The sequence below is a fragment of the Nicotiana tomentosiformis genome, chromosome 11, assembly GCF_000390325.3.
Source record: "Nicotiana tomentosiformis chromosome 11, ASM39032v3, whole genome shotgun sequence".
Classification (NCBI taxonomy): Eukaryota; Viridiplantae; Streptophyta; class Magnoliopsida; order Solanales; family Solanaceae; genus Nicotiana; species Nicotiana tomentosiformis.
Window position 1 is genome coordinate 39,538,432 of NC_090822.1, and position 16,730 is coordinate 39,555,161.

The following is a 16,730-nucleotide window of genomic DNA, read 5'->3' on the forward strand; positions in this document are numbered from 1 at the left end:
GAACAACGTGCCCTTAGGGAAAATTAAGAAAACTGGGGATAAAGATACAATGTGGGAAAGAAGGGGAAATCAACCAACTTTTAGTGACCATCCCCGAAATCATTCCCTACCTCCTCTTCTTCATCTAGCTCTTCCTCTATATCTTCTTCAAATTCCTCTTCGCCATCGTTGAACTCAGAATCTTCTTCTAGATCTCCCTCCGGCTGTAAGGCCCCGTAAAACATTTCCTACAAAACACAAATTCCGTGATGCCAAAGTAGGCGTAGAGGTTAATAATTGGTGCCGATGAAAAGTGTGCTGCGGAGTTGAAGGATAATGTTGGACAGAAGTAGGCATTTCTGCGGTCTGTTCTGCGACCACAGAACCACTATGCGGACCGCAGAATAGTCGCAGAGTGGAGGAGTCTTTTGGGCCATTTTTTATGTCATTTTTGCGGCCCATTATGCAACCGCATAACCATTTTTGTCGCATATCCCGCTTTGGGATTTTTCGTAGGGAGGTTCTGTGGTGTACTATGCGACCGCAGAACTGTTCTGTAGTGCAATATGCGACCGCAGAACAGGTCTGCGGGTCGCATAGTAATCGCAGACCTGGTCAGCTCCTTTCCAATTTTGGCACCCAAATTTCGTGGTCATTTCGTGGACCGCATAATCATTATGCGGTCACATATGCGACCACAAAACCTGTTCTGGAGCTTCATTTTTGGATTTTTAAAACCCGACCCTACTTCATTAAAATAGATATAAGGGGCCATTTTTTTAGCAAAAATACTGATACTTTAGAGTGAGAGAGAGTCCTAGAGGGAGAAAGTGATCATCATCAAATTACTCTTCAATTCTGGAATAAAACTTTGAAGATTATCAAGAGAAGCACCCTAGTTCTTCATTCTAAGAGGTAAGATTCTATCACCAAGCTCTTAATTTCGAAATATAACTAGAATGGGCAATTAGTAAGGTAGTTCATGGGGATGGGAGTGCTTACCTTGCATGCATGTATCCTTAAGATACGTGGGGAGGTTGTGAATTAAAGATAGAAAATAATGGGGTGTGGGATGGTAAAGTCTTTAATAAAAGGGCCATGGAACCTTAATACACACATAGTGTTTGATAAAATGCTCAAGTGAGCTAGAATCATGATCGTTTTCCTAATTTTTGGCTCAATTTTGCTATATTGCTAAAATAGATTAAAGTTGCTATTATTCCGGAACATCTTAGATTTTTAAGAAGCTCAATTGAGGTATGTTGGCTAAACCCCCTCTTCTTAGAATTTAATCCCATGGTATTCATGAAATCGATGCAAGTCCCAAAATGAACATCCTAGAAATTGCTATCCCGAATGTGCTTGTTTTGAAAATATATATGTAATATGTATTCCCATACTTTCATCATGTTATCTCGTCATCTGAGGAAAAGTTTAAAACTTAGAATATGTGCTAAAAATTCCTAGACTTCAAGTCAAATTCGATTAAAGACTGTTATGCCAAATTGTGTGAAAAGCCTCTATGTGCCTTGGATTCTAAATTGCTCACATGTGAAATCAAAAGTCTTGAATGAAAAACCGTGTTGTTGTTAATGATAATATTAATGGAATATGGAAAAGAACTTGAATCATGAAATACGGCCAAGCACCAAGAATAACTTTATAATTGGGGCCACTTGTGCCATTGTATTGAAAAGATGGGAAAGAAATACGAAGTGAGATGACTGATTGAAAAAGGGTGATGTCTCAAATGAGATGGATTAGCCGATCGGGCCGAGATCGGACTCCGTGTAAGAACACAGTGGTATCGTAGATGAAATTATGAATATGGTTGATGTCTCAAATGAGATGGCCTAGCCGATCGAGTCGATATTGGACTCCGTGTAAGAACACGGTGGTATTGTGGATTGTGGCATATTGGCAATAAAAACCATCCAACCTAATATTGTGGGGATTGACTTAAAAATCTATGTGATCCTTCACTTGATGTTTTAGTGTTATTTAAAACTCATATTGCATTCTTGACTGTTTTCCCTGTATTATTGTTCATTCTATTGAGACAGTGTTTTAGTTTTACATACTAGTACTATTCGACAGTACTAATGTCCCTTTTGTCGGGGGCGCTACATCTTTAAATGGATGCAGGTGGTTCCATAGAAGAGAGTGTTGATCACAGATAGTGTTGCATCCTCTTCTCAGCAGACTCGGTGAGCCCCATTTCATTCCTGGGTAATGTATTACACCTTTTGTTTATATTATGGTCACTTATTGAGGTATAGCCGGGGCCTTATTGCCGGCACCATCTTTACTCTCTTTTGTATCTTTAGAGGCTCCGTAGACACTATGTGGGTTTTATATGGGAGTTAGAAAGGTCAACGGACCATATTGTATTTTGGGCTCATATTCCACTCAGTCATAAGGATGTATGTATTTTGAAACTTAACAATGATGTAACAAAATGAAACGACTTAGTAATGTATATATGTATAAACTTTCTACTACCTAACTAATGAGAGCATGGCTTCTATGGATCATAGGTGTGTTGGCTAGATAGTGTCTAGCAGGCTTGCTCGACCGGGTCCACTCGGTTGAGCGCCGGTCGCGCTCCCCAAGGTTAGGACGTGACACCAGCTCTATCTCATATTCTATCTGGATGCACTCCACTACCCGGTCATCATCTTCAACAGGTGGCAGCATGTGATCCATGGATCCTGGAACAACATGATGGTGCATCGAGGTAGTCACAAGGTAATGTGGCAGGATCTCATAGTAGATTTGCAAAGCACCCACTACGTCCTCCAGCCATGCTATGCCCTCTCTGCTTAGTCAGGCTAGCTCTTCCTCCTCATTGATATAGACATAATACTCCAAAGTGCACCACGAGTTTTGACCCATTGGCATTGTGACCAGATCGTCATGTCACGCCCCGACCTCGGGGAGCGCGATCGGCGCTCAACCAGTCAAGCAAGCTTGTACAATATTTTCTACCAAAACTCACCCATGAATAAAGGGAAGATATATCTCATTTATTAGAAAATAAGGAGGTCATATGATCAACACCAGTTCATTACCAATAGTTACAACATTAATAAGTCTCAAAATACATACACTTTAATAGTTTGAAGTGGAACATGTGGTACAATTACAACATCATTAGTTGACTATCCAATTACCAAGGTACAACCCACACTATATGTACGGTGCCTCTAATAGATACAAAAACATACTATGATAGTGTCGGCAATAAGGCCCCGACTGTACCTCAAAATAGAATACAAAAGGAAAAAAAGATATACGACCCCGAAATAAAGTGGGGCTCACCAAGTCAGCTGGGAAGAAGGAGTACTGCTATCATTGATCAAAGATGCATGTTGTGGAACCACCTACATCCATTAAAGATGCAGCGCCCTCGGCAAAGGGGCGTTAGTACATGTCGAATAGTACTAGTATGAAAACCAAACACCCCCTTCAAGGATTGGAAGTACAACATATCTGTGACAAATCATGGAAGCAAAACAAGGAGCTTAAATAGCCGTTAAAACCATAGCAAATTCATTTAAAGCTTTCAATAACATTTATAAAAAAGTTGGGGTTCCTCTATTACAACCACTACCACAATACCATAATTTCTACACAAAGCGGCCCTGCCGCCTCACCCCAATGTGTACGGCTGGGGGTGTAATCACAATACCACAATCTCTACACAAAGCAGCCGCCTCACCCAAATGTGTGCCGGTGGAGGTGTAATCATAATACCACAATCTCTACATATAGCGTCCCGCGAAACGATTATGTGGTCGCATAGTTGACTGGAAAACAATCCCCAAAATTGGCCCAATTCTCTGCTTCACTATGCGGTGGATCTGCGGTCCGCAGATCAATTCTGCGGTCTGCAGATCAGTTCTGTGGTCGCATAACATACCGTAGAAATGCCTTGTTCTGCAACAATATTTCTTCTACAACCCTCAAATACATTAGCCTTTCTCGGCGCCATGAAACCCCGGGTTTTTGGGTGAAATTGTTACGGGGCCTTACACGTTCCACACTTCTAAGAGCCTTCTAATCCTTGGTATCCGAATCTGTTCGTTGTACTCATCCTCATATAGCGCTGTCCTCGTCCATAGTGGCATATCCTGTATCATCCCGAACTGTTTGGGAACCCCCGCAAGGGTGAGTATCATTGGATTCCCTCAAGTCCTATCAGCTCAATGAAGTATTTCTTAGAAGTCCTTAAAATTAACTTCTCGCCTAATCATGATAGCTTCCAATTGACCCATTCTCCACTTTGATTGGTCAGCATTTCTCTCCACTCTTCTTCTCCATGTGGGGGAGACCCAATGTCTCATCCTCTCATTATGGCTGCAGATGCAGACAAAGCCCTTAAAATCTCAGCTAGCACCATCGGCACCAGAGTAGCTTGGAGGTTGCCACGAAAGGTCGCTAGAACCACATAAGTTGATGTTGATCCGACTTCTTCTCTGCGGGAAGATCAACAATCCCAACAGTTCCAATGATACAGTAAAGGACATGAGACTCTCCCACATTGCTTGATCACACCAAAATTCCCCCGAGTACCACTCATAGCTTTCACGATGTCTAAACCTATCAAACAGATGATCTAGGCTCACTCATTCGTCCTCGATATTTTTCAAACTCGGACTGTTAGCTAGACGTAGAGCATCTAGGAACCTGTAACCAGGCATAATGACTGGTAGTATTGGTCTCCACCATGTAAATGGTAGCTCCGTGAAACTAGTAACATCTTCCAATATTGGTACTAACTCACAATCAACAAACTTGAACCCCACCTTTGCTGACTCCCAGAACTCTATTAGCATGCGGGTGAGCACCTTGTGTGCTCGGATGTTTACCAAAGTGGGTAGTGCCCCTATGTGTGTCCGAATCTCATCTCCGTGTTCTCGGCAGATATTCTTCCACCACTGTTTAAACTTGTGTGGCGCTCTCATCGCCATATTGATCTCGGGGATATTTTGGTTGATTTCCATTTTTGAATTGGGTAAAGAAAGGTTTTGATAAGTGTTTGCTTCAGATCTTTAGGTGTCTCATCAAGTTTGTTCATCTTTCCAGAGAAGTCATATCATTGGGTGTATGACACGTTAACATCATGGTGGCTTTCCTAATTGTGTGTCGATGCCAAGGACCGACTCATCTAAGGTTTATGCAATATGACCTATTTTGCTGGAGTAGAGTGTTTCCTACTTTAGAATTGGATTGAAGACTGCGAGAAGTTATATCAGCAGACCTGACAAAGCCATTCTCTGAAACTAAAGAGTTTTGAAAAGAAAGTTCGGAGGGGTGTAAGATACAACCCTCGCGTGCCATCGTATGTGATAGTGTATGACAAAGACTCGATAGGAAGAAGTGAGATGACAGTATATATAAAACGGTAACAGAAAAGGGTGTAGGAATAACAATCATGATAATAAGCAAGCATAAGGAACAATTAAGGCTGGTATGCATGTAATGGCAAATTAAATACAGTTAAACAATGTACAAACAAATCTAAGTGCCAAATTCAGTCTAAGTCTGCTAAGGTCAGAACCTAAGTGTGATTCCCAACAGAGTCGCCATGTTGTTGCACTCTATTTTGCAAGAGTCAACACAAGATTCAACTTGTGGTTTCTCTGTTGTTGATGAAATAAGTCGAGCAAACATGACCTTTTAATGTTTAATTAATGATATAAATGTATCTTCTCTTTATTCATGGGCGAGTTGGGTAGAAGGTATTGTACATGCTTGCTCGGCCGGGGTATCTCGGTTGAGCGCCGGTCGTGCTCCCTGAGTTCGGGGCATGACACATCTATAGTCACTTGTTCATGTAAACTAGAGAGGCATAATCTGTGATATCTTTGCATTATATTGTTGGTTGAGTTCATAGATTCTTCTAAGTAGTCGAAATAGGATAGTTGAATCATTGGTAAAACCTAGTTAAGAGAAAGAGGTTTTCTTAAAGACCAATCCATTACGCATTCTTGCATATCTTCATGTGCTTGAATTGGTTCATCTTGTGAGGTTAAGACTTAATCTAGAGAGGAGTTTTTTGATGAACGTTTGAACTAATAATTGAGTGAATTTGATAGACTCACTTGGAAATTAGAAGTGAATTATCTAGAGTTAGATCCCGAACAATTGTCTTGCACCTATCCTATCAAAACCCTATCTTCTCACATTAATAACCTTCTTTTCTTATTCATTATTTCTATTGTTATTAGTCAATGGCTTTAAATTCTTAGTAGTTTTAGTTAGACATCTTATAAATCTCAATTGTTGATCATCTTGGATAGCAACAAAGCAAGAAACTATGAGAACACTATTTAAATCCAATCCCTGTGGATACGATATTATACTATACGATATTTGATTAGCGAGCAGAATTTAAGTGTGCGTTTTGCGCTTGTCAAATTTTTGGGCCGTTGCCGAGGATTGGCAATCAATAGTGTTTGAAATAGTTTGTAGTGCTAATTCAGGAATTTTTTATTTTTATTTCTATTTTCTTTTTTTAAGTTTGGTATTCGTTGACTGTGCACAGGTTACAGGTTTAGATTGGTGCATGACTCGAGCTTCTGCCAATGAAGTGCTACCATAAGAGCCAGAGATAGAAAAATAACTGCGACAACTGAGGAAGGAAAGAAATCTCACCGTGATTTTAGAAAAGGTTGGGCAATCCTCAACCAAAGAACTTATGGCTGGAAACGGTGATGATAATGTAGATTTGGCTGAAAGGGAGGCAGCCCAATAGGTCATAAGCACCCCATTTTTTCATGGAGTTCACCTAGGGGTACCGCTAATGTATGGCAACAAAACAACCCCAGATTTTAGGGACAAGGAGCTCTTACTTTTATGAATCAGCTGAGGCAGCAGTTTCAGTCTCAACAACCCAATCATCCTAGTATATAAGATCTCATGAAAACCTTCACTGTGAAAACTAATGAAAGATTTGAAGTACAAGGTGCAACAATTCAAAATTTAGAGAAGCAAGTGGGACAGATTGCAACAATATTATCTGAGAGTGTTCCAGGCACTCTCCTTGCTGATACTGCAAGAAATCCCAAAGAAACAGTGAATGTTGTAACCTTAAGAAGTAGGCAAGTATTGAAAGACCCCACCCCGATCCAAAAAGATGTGATACTTGAAAAGGAAAGCGGGGAGCAGCTGAAAAGTGATGATGAGAAGAAAAAGAAAGGCCCAATGAAAGCTGAGAAAAAGAATAAGGAAGAAAAACCGAGAAGGGAGGAACACGAGAAGAGCAAGCATATGCCTACATTACCTTTCCCTCAAAAGCTATGTAGAGAAAATTTAGACAAGTAATTTGAGAGATTTCTGGATGTACTGAAATAGGTTCATGTAAACTTACCATTCACAGAAGTGCGCTCACAATTGTCTTCGTATGCTAAATTCTTGAAAGAGATCTTTACGAAGAAGTGGAAAGTAGAGGAGACCTCAGTGGTCAATCTTATAGAACATTACAGTGCGATATTGCAAAACAAACTCTCACAAAAGTGTGGAGATCCAGGGAGTTTTACTATTCCTTGCTCTTTAGAAACTATTAATTTTGATAAGTCTTTATGTGTTTCTGGTGCCTCAATTAATTTAATGCCTCTATCTATATGTAGGAAACTGGAGAAGGAGATTGGAGAAATAATGTCGGCACTAATATCGTTGCAGCTAGCAGACCAAAAGACTTTAATACCCGAGGGGATAGTGGAAGTTGTATTAGTTCGGGTGGATAAGTTCGTATTTCCTATGGATTTTATAGTGATGAATATGGAGGAAAACAAGGAGGTCCCCCTCATCCTAGGAAAACCATTCTTAGCGACGGGCATAGCGATATTAGATATACATGAGAGAAAACTCATGCTTAGAGTGGGTGAGGAGACTGTGACTTTCAAGATGGTTATAGAAAAGGGGGTGCAAAAAGAAAAACCAGTTGTAAGTGTTGAGTGGAAAGTGAAGGGCTCGAAAAAGCATAAGCCTGCTAGATTGCTTTCTACCCAAACTCACCCATGAATAAAGAGAAAGTATATTTCATTAATTAGACAATGAGAAGGTCATGTGAACAACATCAATTCATTACCATTAGTTAATTCATTTATAAGTCTCAAAATACATACACTTTCATAGTGTGTAGTGGCACAAGGGATTCAAATACAACGTTACTAGTTTAACTTTCCTAACACCAGTATACAATCCACACTATGTCTACGGAGACTCTAATAGAAATAAAAGAGTACTATGATAGTGTCGGCAACAAGGCCCCGACTATACCTCTAAACATAGTACACTAGGAACAAAAGATACACGACCCTGAAATGAAGTGGGGATCACCAAGTCAATTGGGAAGAGGGTGTACCGCTATCACTGATCAAAGCCACCTACAGTGAAACCACCTGCATCCATTAAAGATGCAGCGCCCCGGGAAAAAAAAGACGTTAGTACGTGTGAAACAGTACTAGTATGAATGACTAAACACCCTCTCAATAGAACGAGTAATAAAACAAGGAAAAATAATCATAGAATCAATGGGAGCCTCAAATAATAACAAGACATCAGGTTAGGAGCAAGGCAAGATTTCAAGTAAATTTCTATATTTTAGGTTGGGAGATCTTTAGCACCGATATACCACCGTGATTTTAGGACAGAGTCCGATCATGGCCCGATCGACTAGGCCGTCTCACACAAAGACATCAACCACAATCACAATAACTATCAAGATCTCAATCATTATCTCAATCACAATCTCAATCTTAATCACCACCATGTGTGTGGCATGGCGTCCTATCTCGACCACCGATCGGCTAGGCCGTCTCACCACAATGCCGTGTGGATCAACATCACCTTTCGCTAGCAATCATCTCATCCCATTTAAGGGGAATAATCTCATCGCAAATAAGGGAAATAATCACAATACACTCCTACTCCGGCACATGTATTTTCGGCGTTAGGTCATTTCAATGTACCCTTCCTCGGTGACTAACGATATTCCCAAATGTTTATTATATAAAGGACTTTCAGCTAATTTCATAGTCTTTTACTCATCTTTTCATTTCATTGGCACTATTTGCCACAAATGTAATATCATACTTGGCACGTCGGCTGTATTTCATATTTCATGTTCACCCCTTTAACTATCAAACATCATCATGGGTTATCAACAACAAAGCATCCCTAATCACGACTTTTAGTTCACATATGAGCAAATAAAAAATCTTAGGCACATTGAGCTTTCTTCCACAACTTGGCATAATAGCAAGCAATTGAGACATAATTGAATTCATAATATTTCGACATATGGTCACATTTGAATACAATATCGAAGGAAGACACAATATGATGCTAGCATTCACAACACATTTTGAACATGTCTTTCGACACAAAGTTTATTCCGAATAGTCAAATTTATAAGAAACAACTCAGAACCTGAGACATGAGAGTTTGAGCCACTCATAATTACAACATACGAGGACATCGTGAGCTTAGATTCTACAAGAGGAGTTTAGCCAACATACCTTGCTTTGAGCTCCCTTAAGTACTACAATGATCCAAAAATTCTAGCAACCTCAATCTATTTGGAAACATTATTATATTTAACCATAATTAGGAAGATACTCGGGGATTCAGCTTGTTTGAGCATTTTATCAAATAATAGGTGGGCATTATGATTTCAAGGTCCTCCTATGGTGGATTCCTTCATCTCACAACCCAATATCTAATCTTTTGAGCTCAACAACCTCCCCACAACTTTGTTTGTACATGCATGCATAGATAACACCCCCATACCTAAGAATCACACTCTCATTACCCATCTTCTACCCCAAACTAAAAATTGAAGACTAGGGTATGCAACCTTACCTATTAGATGAAGATCTTGTGAGATTTCCTTTTGAATTCTCCAAGTCTTGAGCAAGGATTGATAAAACATTAGCTTAGGAATCCCCCTCTGACTCTAGACTACTTTCCTCTCTCTAAAATATCAGTTAGGACCAGCCAAAATAAACCCCAAGTTGTTTTTATCAAAATGGGACCGGGTGAAATTTTCCAAAGCATAAACACTACTAAGTCGGGTCTGCGGTCACAGATCAGACAGCAAAATAGGTATGCAGCCCGCAAAGAGGACCGCAGAAAAGGTCCCAAAAGCTGGGTAGGGCTGGACAGGTCTGCGACAGATCTGCATTCCGCAGATCAGTTCTGCCGTCGTATATGGACCGCCGAACCTCCTTACGAAGTTTTCTCATGCTGGTTCTGCAATGGATTGTGCGGCCCACGAAATGGTTATGTGGCCATATAATGGACCGCATAATGATCCTCAGAATTAGCTCAAGTTATGCTTCACTCCGCAGCCGATCTGCGGCCCACAAAGTGGTTATGCGGTCGAATAGTGGACCGCAGAAATGCCATGGTCTACAAAATGATTTGTTCAACTCCCCGACGTACTGTACAACCCACAGTATCTGTCATGAAACCCTCAATCACATTTCTCTACCTCGGCACCACGAAACCTCGTGTTTTAGGTGAAATTTTATGGGGCCTTACATCCTCCCCCGCTTAGGATCATTCTTCCTCGAATGAGGGTTAAAATTCGCCATTAGCATCAAATGTGACCCAACTGTTACTTCACATACCAGCATTTCCAAATTTTTGACTAACTCACTAAATTTCCAAAAATTTTGCCAGAGTCTCCCCTGTAACTAGGCCTATCCACCTGTTAGAGAATCCCAGAAATCAAGCCTAACAACATATACATAATCCAACGACATGACATAACATGAAAACAACACCAACCGTGGCCTCATGAGCAATATATTACCAAAAAGGAACACCCTTAATATCAACTGTACAAGTGAAACATAATTCATAAAAGGTAAACTCTTAACATTTTCATAGAACACAACTTCATAAATACATAGTTATTCAAACAAATAAGGGTACTTCTTCTTAATTTCTTCCTCGGCCTCCCTGGTGGCCTCTTCGACCTATTGGTTTTGCCATAGCACTTTCACGGAGGCAATTTCTTTATTTCTCAGCTTTCGGACCTGCCTATCAAGAATGGTGACTGGAATTTCTACATAAGTCAATTCTTCATTAACCTCAATAGTCTCAACTGGAACGATAAGCGATGGGTCTCCAACCACCTTCTTCAACATGGATACATGAAACATCGGGTGCAGTAAAGACATCTCTGCAGGTAGTTCAAGATTGTAAGCCACCCGACCAATTCTCTGAATTATTCCATACGGTCTGGCATACCTCAGACTCAACTTCCCTTTCTCACCAAACTGCATTATACCCTTCATGGGGAAAACCTCTAAGAATACCCAATAAGCCTCTTTGAACTCCAAGTCCCTATGACGCACATCTGATAGGACTTCTGACAGCTCTGAGTAGTTTTTAAACATTCTGTAATGATCTTAACCTTCTCCATAGTCTGATGCACGAGGTCTGGCCTTATCAACACTGCTTCCCCAATCTCGACCATCCAATAAGAGATGTACATCTCCTACCATATAAAGCCTCGAACGGTGCCATCTGAATGATAGCATGATAACTGCTGTTGTAGGCAAATTATATGAGGGGCAAGTGATCATCCCAACTATCCTTGAAGTCCAGAACACAAGCGCTCAACATATCCTCAAGCGTCTGAATGGTCCGCTCTGCTTGCCCATCGGTCTATGGATGCAAAGCTGTACTAAAATTCACCTAAGTACCCAACCCCTCCTGAAATTTCTTCCAAAAATTAGCTGTGAACTGTGCCCTTTGGTCGGAGATAATAGAAACTAGAATGCCATGCAACCTGACTGTTTTGATTGATATACAACTGAGCATACTACTCTGCTATGTCGATAGCCTTAATAGGTAAAAAGTGTGCTAATTTCGTGAGTTGGTCCATAGTCACCCAAATCAAGTCAAACTTGCGAGGCGTGCGAGGTCGTCCCACCACAAAGTCCATATTGATCATCTCCCATTTCCACATTGGAATTTATATGTTCTGTACCAACCCATCAGGCCTTTGATATTCGGCCTTTACTTATTGACAATTTAGGCATCTTGCCACAATGTCCGCTACATTCCTATTCATCTCATTCCACCAGTAGACTTCCTTAAGATCATGATACATCTTTGTATATCCTGGGTGCACGGAATACCTGGAAGTGTGAGCCTCTGTCATGATTCTTTCCCGGAGACCATCTATATCAGGAACAAATAATCTCCCTTGGTACCTTAGTTTACCATCATCCATGCTAAGAGAAAAAGTCGTTGTCTTATGTTTATGAATCCCCTCCTTCAACTGCTCCAATAATGGATCGTTGAATTGCTTCTCCTTGACTTCCACTACAAGTGACGATTCAGCCCTATTTTGCAAATTCAACCCTCCTTCGCTAGAGTCTTCAAGATGAACTCCCAAACTAGCCAACCGGTGAACCTCCTTGGCCAACAACCTCTGATATGCATCCAAGTGAGCCAAACTACCTATAGATTTCCGGCTAATAGCATCAACATTAGCCTTCCTTGAATGATATAGGATATCGATGTCGTAATCCTTGAGTAACTCAAGCCATCTTCTCTGCCTTAAATTCAATTCCTTCTGTTTGAAAATATATTGAACGCTCTTATGGTCCATGGATATATCCACATGGACCCCATACAAATAATAACACCAAATCTTCAATGCACATACCACAACTGCAAGTTCAAAGTCATGTTTTGGATAGTTCTATTCATGATTCTTGAGTTGCCTAGAAGCATAAGCTATCGCCTTGCCATGTAGCATTATTACACACCCGTGTCTGATCCTTGAAGAATCACAATATACCACAAACCCATCTGTACCCTCTGGTAGGGTCAACACCGGTGTCGTAGTCAATCTTGATTTCAACTCTTGGAAGCTCTTTACACAAGCATCTGTCCATTGGAACTTAACTGCCTTTTGCATCAATTTAGTCAACGGAGAGGAAAGAGTAGAGAACCCCTCCACAAACTTTCTGTAATACCCAGCTAATCCCAAGAAACTACGAATCTGTGTTGGAGTTGTATGTCTAGGCCAATTCTTCACCACTTTAATCTTCTGAGGGTCAACCTTAATTCCTTCTCGGGAGACGATATGACCCAAGAATGTGACGGATTCAAGCCAAAATCCACACTTCGAAAACATCACACACAACTTGTGTTGATATAGAGTCTCTAGAACTGCCATGAGATGATCTGCATGGTCCTCTCTACTTCGTGAATATATAAGAATATTGTCAATGAATACTATCATGAAGGAGTCAAGAAAAGGCTGGAAGACTCGATTCATAAGATCCATGAAATCTGCAGGGGTATTTGTTAACCCAAAAGACATCACTAGAAACTCAAAGTGCCCATACCGGGTCCTGAAAGCTATTTTCCGAATATTCTGCTCCCTGATCTTCAGTTGGTGATACCCAGATGTTAAATCAATTTTGTCTTGTTGAGCTTCCGATAGTCAATTCTCAGTGACCCATCATTCTTCCTTACAAAGAGGACCGGTGCGCCCCAAGGCGACACACTCGGCCGGATGAAACCCTTCTCTAACAAAACCTTCAATTGTTCCTTTAGTTCCTTCAATTCTGCCGGTGCCATTCTGTAGGGCAGAATAGATATATGTTGCGTGCCTGGCATCAAATCAATCCCAAAATCAATCTCCCTTCCTGGTGGAATCCCAGGGAGCTCATTAGGAAATACCTCCGCAAATTCTTTCACAACTGGCACGGACTCAAGTGTAGGTGCCTCAGCATTGGTTTCCGTAACCCGGACCAAATGGTAAATACACCCTTTGTTGATCATCTTTATGTCCTTATGGTAAGAAATAAACCTACCCTTTGACACCACATCATCCCCCTTCCATTCAATAACTGTTTTATTTGGAACTTCAAATCTAACCGTTCTGGTTCAGCAATCAAGCTTAGCAAAATATGAATAAAGCCAGTCCATCCCCATTATTACAACAAAATCAACCATCCCCAATTCAATGAGATCAGCCATGGTACCCCGACCACGCAGGGTGCCGATACAGTACCTATAAACCTGCGCGGCCATAATAGACTCACCAATCGGAGTAGATATAGAGAACGGCTCATGAAGCTGTTCCGGTTCTATCCAAAATTCCATAGCAACATAAGGGGTAACATATGACAAAGTGGAGCCAGGATCAATAAGGGCATATACATCATGAGATTGGACTGTCAATATACCCGTGACAACATCTGGAGAAGCCTCTGATCTCTGGCTACCCCTCATAGCATAGAAATATTTGGGTCCTACCGTACTCTGTGCACCGCCCCTAGCTGCACCATGCCTGCGGGTGTTAGAGTGCCTCGAGCTGGAAAAGGTGCTGCGGATGTAGTAGCTACATAACTGGCTAGCTGCGCCGTGCCCCTGCCCATACCCTGGCGGGATTAACAACAATCCCTCTGAATGTGGCTCCTCATCCCGCACCCGTAGAATATGTAGGTCCATGTAGCAGACCCCTAAGTGAAACTTCCCACACCTAGGGCATGGGGGTCTCTGCTACTGCTGGAATCTCCCTCCAGGCCGACCTTGCTAGTAGAATCCTCTGTTGCCCTGACTGGGCCTGAAACGGCTCCACTGCTGTTGGTTGGGCCCATATGGCTCTGCATTGATGGAAGACTGAGCGAAGGACTGGAATTTCTCTGATGACCCTCCCCCAAATGCCGACCTACAACCTTCACCACCATAAGAACCAACAAAGTTGCCCGCGGATCGGGCCTTATTGCTACCCTCTCGCTCTATTGTATTCTTCAATTTCTGATTCTTTATGGCTTGAGCAAACACCACCATCTTCCGATAGTTCATATCAGAATTCAAGGCGGATGTAGCAGCCTTATTAATAACCAAAGGGATGAGGCCCTGCACGAACCGACGCACTCTAGCCTCAATTGTGGGCAACATGTAAATAACATACTTGGACAAGCGTGTGAATTTCATACAGTACTCCCACACACTCAGGCTCTCAAACTCTGTGGCACAGGATGCCTTAGACTCGGCAGGCAAAAAATAATTAATAAAGGCATTGGGAAACTCCCTCCACCTCGCTGGAGGGCTCCCCTCCTCCCGGGACTCCTTCCACAGTTAAAACCAAGAATATGCCACCTCTTTCAGGCGGTAGGAAGCCATCACTGCTTTCGTATCAGTAGTACGCATAACTCAAAGATTCTTGTACATCTCATCAGTGATGTCTTGGGGGTCCTCCTCGGGATTAGTACCCATGAACTCTAGTGGATTTAACTGAAGAAACTTGTTCACCCTGGAACTAGAAGAATCTCCTGGCTGACTGGAAGAAGTAGGTGCAAAATTCAATCTCTGGGCCTGGGAAGCCACTATTTGAGCCAACATATGTATGGCTCCCCTAAAGTCCCCCTCAAAAACACCGAAACTGGAAGGTGTGGCTGATGAAACTAGAATATCAGCTGGAGGAATCACTGCATCCTCAGTAGGCATAGGGATTGGTGCAGTATGAGCAGGAGTAGTAGAATCAGGCGGTGTGGTAGTTGGGGGATTATCCTCACCCCTCGTGTGCTCACCCGCATCATCAAGTATAGAATCAACTTCCATTTCTCGGGTGGCATTGGCTCCATGGCCAGTTCTTGCCTTCTTCATAGGCGCCATATACTAAACATTAGAGCAATATACGAGTTAGAGGAGGAATAACCTTACGATCAGCTCTATCGCACGACCTAAAACATCAAAGAAGAGTGTTATTCCTAAATGCCCAAGTAGCCTCCTAATTTTAGATGTAGTCGACAACATACCAATAAGAATGACTCTTCTAGACAAGGCTCTAAGACATCTTAGGACACACGCTACACATAGAAATCATGCCTATAAGAAATCATACACTTCACTTAACCTGTCTAATACCCGTACATTATCCAAAAGCATGTTTGTTTGAGTAAATGCTTTACCTGCTCCTATGTCTACTTCTATATAATTAGTAGATTGCAATAATACATGCCTTTGCTAATACTCATCTAGATACCATGTCTATATGGCTCTAATTAATCTACTACTTCTGTTGTTCTTATTATACTGCCAGCCTAGATAACGTGTCTATAGGAGTATGCATGATGAATTTGTGTTTAAATACCAACTATTAGAGATCGGGCCTATAGGAAACTGTACCCGCCTAGAAAGCATGTATGTAGGATCAAACACGATTAATTCCGAGTTTACAAATAGCTTTCACTACCGCATGGAACAAAAAACTTAGAGATCATGTCTATAGGTTTGATAATATCTGAAAGTTACAAATTCGATAGTCTGAAACAACAACATTGCATGTAGGACGTTTTGAACTGGGATTACATAGAACCCATGTATGTATTATTTAACGACTCTAATATGCCTTAATTCTGAAACTGTCTACTGCCTAATGCTAAATATGCCCGGGTGCATTTGTTGCTTATGTTGAGGCTAACTTGAGCTGTTTATTGATTTTATGTGTAGTCCTACATATTTTGAATGTGCGCCTAGTTTTATCTTTTAAGCACCCTAAGTAAAGTTTAGAACCACCCAAATAGTAGGTCCAAAGCCTCCTGGACCATAGGCATGGGTCAGGTAGTGCACGCATAGGACACAATTTAGAATTGAACTAGAGCGCTTTAGGTAAATAATATTAATATAGTAATTGTGTAGTAGTAGATGATAGTATGTGCCTGCTAAATAATATGAGCAACCCCTACCCTAAGGGAGTTACG

At 41.3% G+C, this 16,730-nt stretch overlaps 1 protein-coding gene across 1 annotated transcript; it reads right to left on the bottom strand.

Moving 5' to 3' along the window:
* Nucleotides 1-10,970: 10,970 nt before the first annotated feature.
* LOC138901303 (uncharacterized) lies at nucleotides 10,971-11,393 on the bottom strand. The gene has a single exon (XM_070189059.1). It carries the CDS (start codon nucleotides 11,391-11,393, stop codon nucleotides 10,971-10,973), a length of 423 nt encoding a protein of 140 aa, XP_070045160.1.
* Nucleotides 11,394-16,730: the final 5,337 nt, after the last annotated feature.